The sequence below is a fragment of the Benincasa hispida genome, chromosome 8 (genome assembly GCF_009727055.1).
Source record: "Benincasa hispida cultivar B227 chromosome 8, ASM972705v1, whole genome shotgun sequence".
In the NCBI taxonomy this organism is placed as follows: domain Eukaryota; kingdom Viridiplantae; phylum Streptophyta; class Magnoliopsida; order Cucurbitales; family Cucurbitaceae; genus Benincasa; species Benincasa hispida.
This window is the reverse complement of record NC_052356.1, coordinates 44,243,199-44,245,044: the sequence shown is the minus strand read 5'-3', so window position 1 is coordinate 44,245,044 and position 1,846 is coordinate 44,243,199. Positions and strand designations below refer to the sequence as shown.

At 44.7% G+C, this 1,846-nt stretch overlaps 1 protein-coding gene across 1 annotated transcript; it reads left to right on the top strand.

The window, feature by feature from the left end:
* The first annotated feature begins 56 nt into the window (after positions 1 to 56).
* LOC120084071 (UPF0329 protein ECU05_1680/ECU11_0050-like) lies at positions 57 to 530 on the top strand. Its single transcript, XM_039039972.1, has one exon. It carries the CDS (start codon positions 57 to 59, stop codon positions 528 to 530), a length of 474 nt encoding a protein of 157 aa, XP_038895900.1.
* Positions 531 to 1,846: the final 1,316 nt, after the last annotated feature.

Sequence of the window (1,846 nt, the reverse complement as noted above, 5' to 3'; positions counted from 1 at the left end):
AAAGTGAAAAGAAAAGAAGGGACGATAAGGAAGTGTTTGGGAGTATACTCAGCAACATGGAGAAAGAAGGAGGACTGCTCGAAGCTGGGGTTGTGAACCAGCCACTGCCTTCGAAGGAGGAGATGAAGGAAGCATTAAGGAGAAGCGCTCTGGAAATCTTGGATCCTAAGGAAACTGCTAACGCAGAATCCTATGAGGGACCCATCAGGGTCGCTTTGGAGGAAGAGGCGGTGGAGAAACAACCTGAAGTTGCTGAAGAGAAGAAAAAGAAGAAGAAGATCAAGGAAAAGAGAGCTGAAGAAGATGAGGAAGCCCATCCAATCAAGAAGAAGGAAAGGAGGACGGATGAGAAGAAAGAATGTAGGCGGGAGGAGAGGCGCTTGAAGAAGGAGGAAGAGAGGAGAAAGAGGGCTGAGATTCCAGAATTGGATGGAGAATCCACCTCCGTAAGGGGGGATAAGGGGGAGTCAGTGCAACTGAGAGAATCAGTGCAACCCGAGGAGGAAACAATGCAACCCGAGAAGATGTAGACATCACCCCCTTGATGCGACATCGCAAAGAGAATACGTCGCAAGGGTCAATAATTGACCCATCAATTTTGATAGATGCGTTAGAAGAGCAAGAGAGGAGAAAAAAGGAGGAGGAAGAGAAGCACGAGAAAATGTTTTGGGCACAGCTAATCATCGCAGAAAGTAGTCTAAGAAGAAAATTACAAGATGAGAAGGTACGTCGCAACAATGAGATATCGGCAAAAGAGAAAAGGAAAAGGCTCGAAGAGGAACAATGCATTTTGCTGGCCTCCGAGCAGTTTGAAAAAGAATTTGAAGAAAAAGTGAGAGAAGAGGAAGAAGAAGAAAGGAAGAAGAAGGCAAAAGAGGAAAGGAAGAAGAAAGAAGAGAAGGAGAAGAAGCGCTGAGCAAATGTTCAGCGCATAAGAGAGAAGAAGGGAAAAGAAATTGCAGAGTAGGAGAAGGAAGAACAATGTAAGGCAAGGGAAAGGAAACAAAAGCAAAAATCCCGCCTTGCATTGACCAAAGAAAAGGGCAAAGCAGTTGTAGAAAGCAGGGAGCTCGCGTTGGCTAAGGGGTGTCCATGAAAAAGAGAGAAAACGATGATATGCTGATAGAGATGAGATTTTTCCCCACACCAATGCCACTACCAGATCTAATTACAAGCGTTATAGTAGAGCATGGTTGGGAAACATTTTGCTAGTGCCCAGCCATCGTCATTCCAAAGGTAGTGCGAGACTTCTACAACGGATGGCTACATGGCACTAAGGATGTGGTGACCATAAAAGGGGAAATGGTTTCTTTCAGTGCAAAGGACATCAATGAATTATACTTGATGAAGGGCAACCCAAATGCACTGGGTAATAAAATCATTGATGATCCTACTGAAGAGCAGATGGAAGATGCACTGCAAATATTAACGCAACCGGGCACTAAGTGGATGGCTTCATTAAAAGGCATCAGAACTCTTGCGTCCAAGACACTGCTTCCCGAGGCGTGGCTTTGGGTATATGTGGTAAAATGGCGACTCATCCTGACTTCCCATGACAAAAAAATTTTGAGGGATCGAGTTATGGCCGCATATTGTATTACGCGCGACATTCTAATCGATGTGGGCCAGTTGATCGCCAGACAAATTCGAGGTTTTGTGGGACACATAAGAGGTCAGTATTTCTTCCCATGAACGGTTTCAAGCTTATGTCTATCATTGGGTGTAGGTATTGATGAAGACCAATGCCAGAAGTTCATGGCCTCATAAACATCAAGATTTTGAGGTTGCTCCTCAAAGATTCCCCACACTACCTCGAATTTCCATTGAAGAGGCCTGTCATTGATTT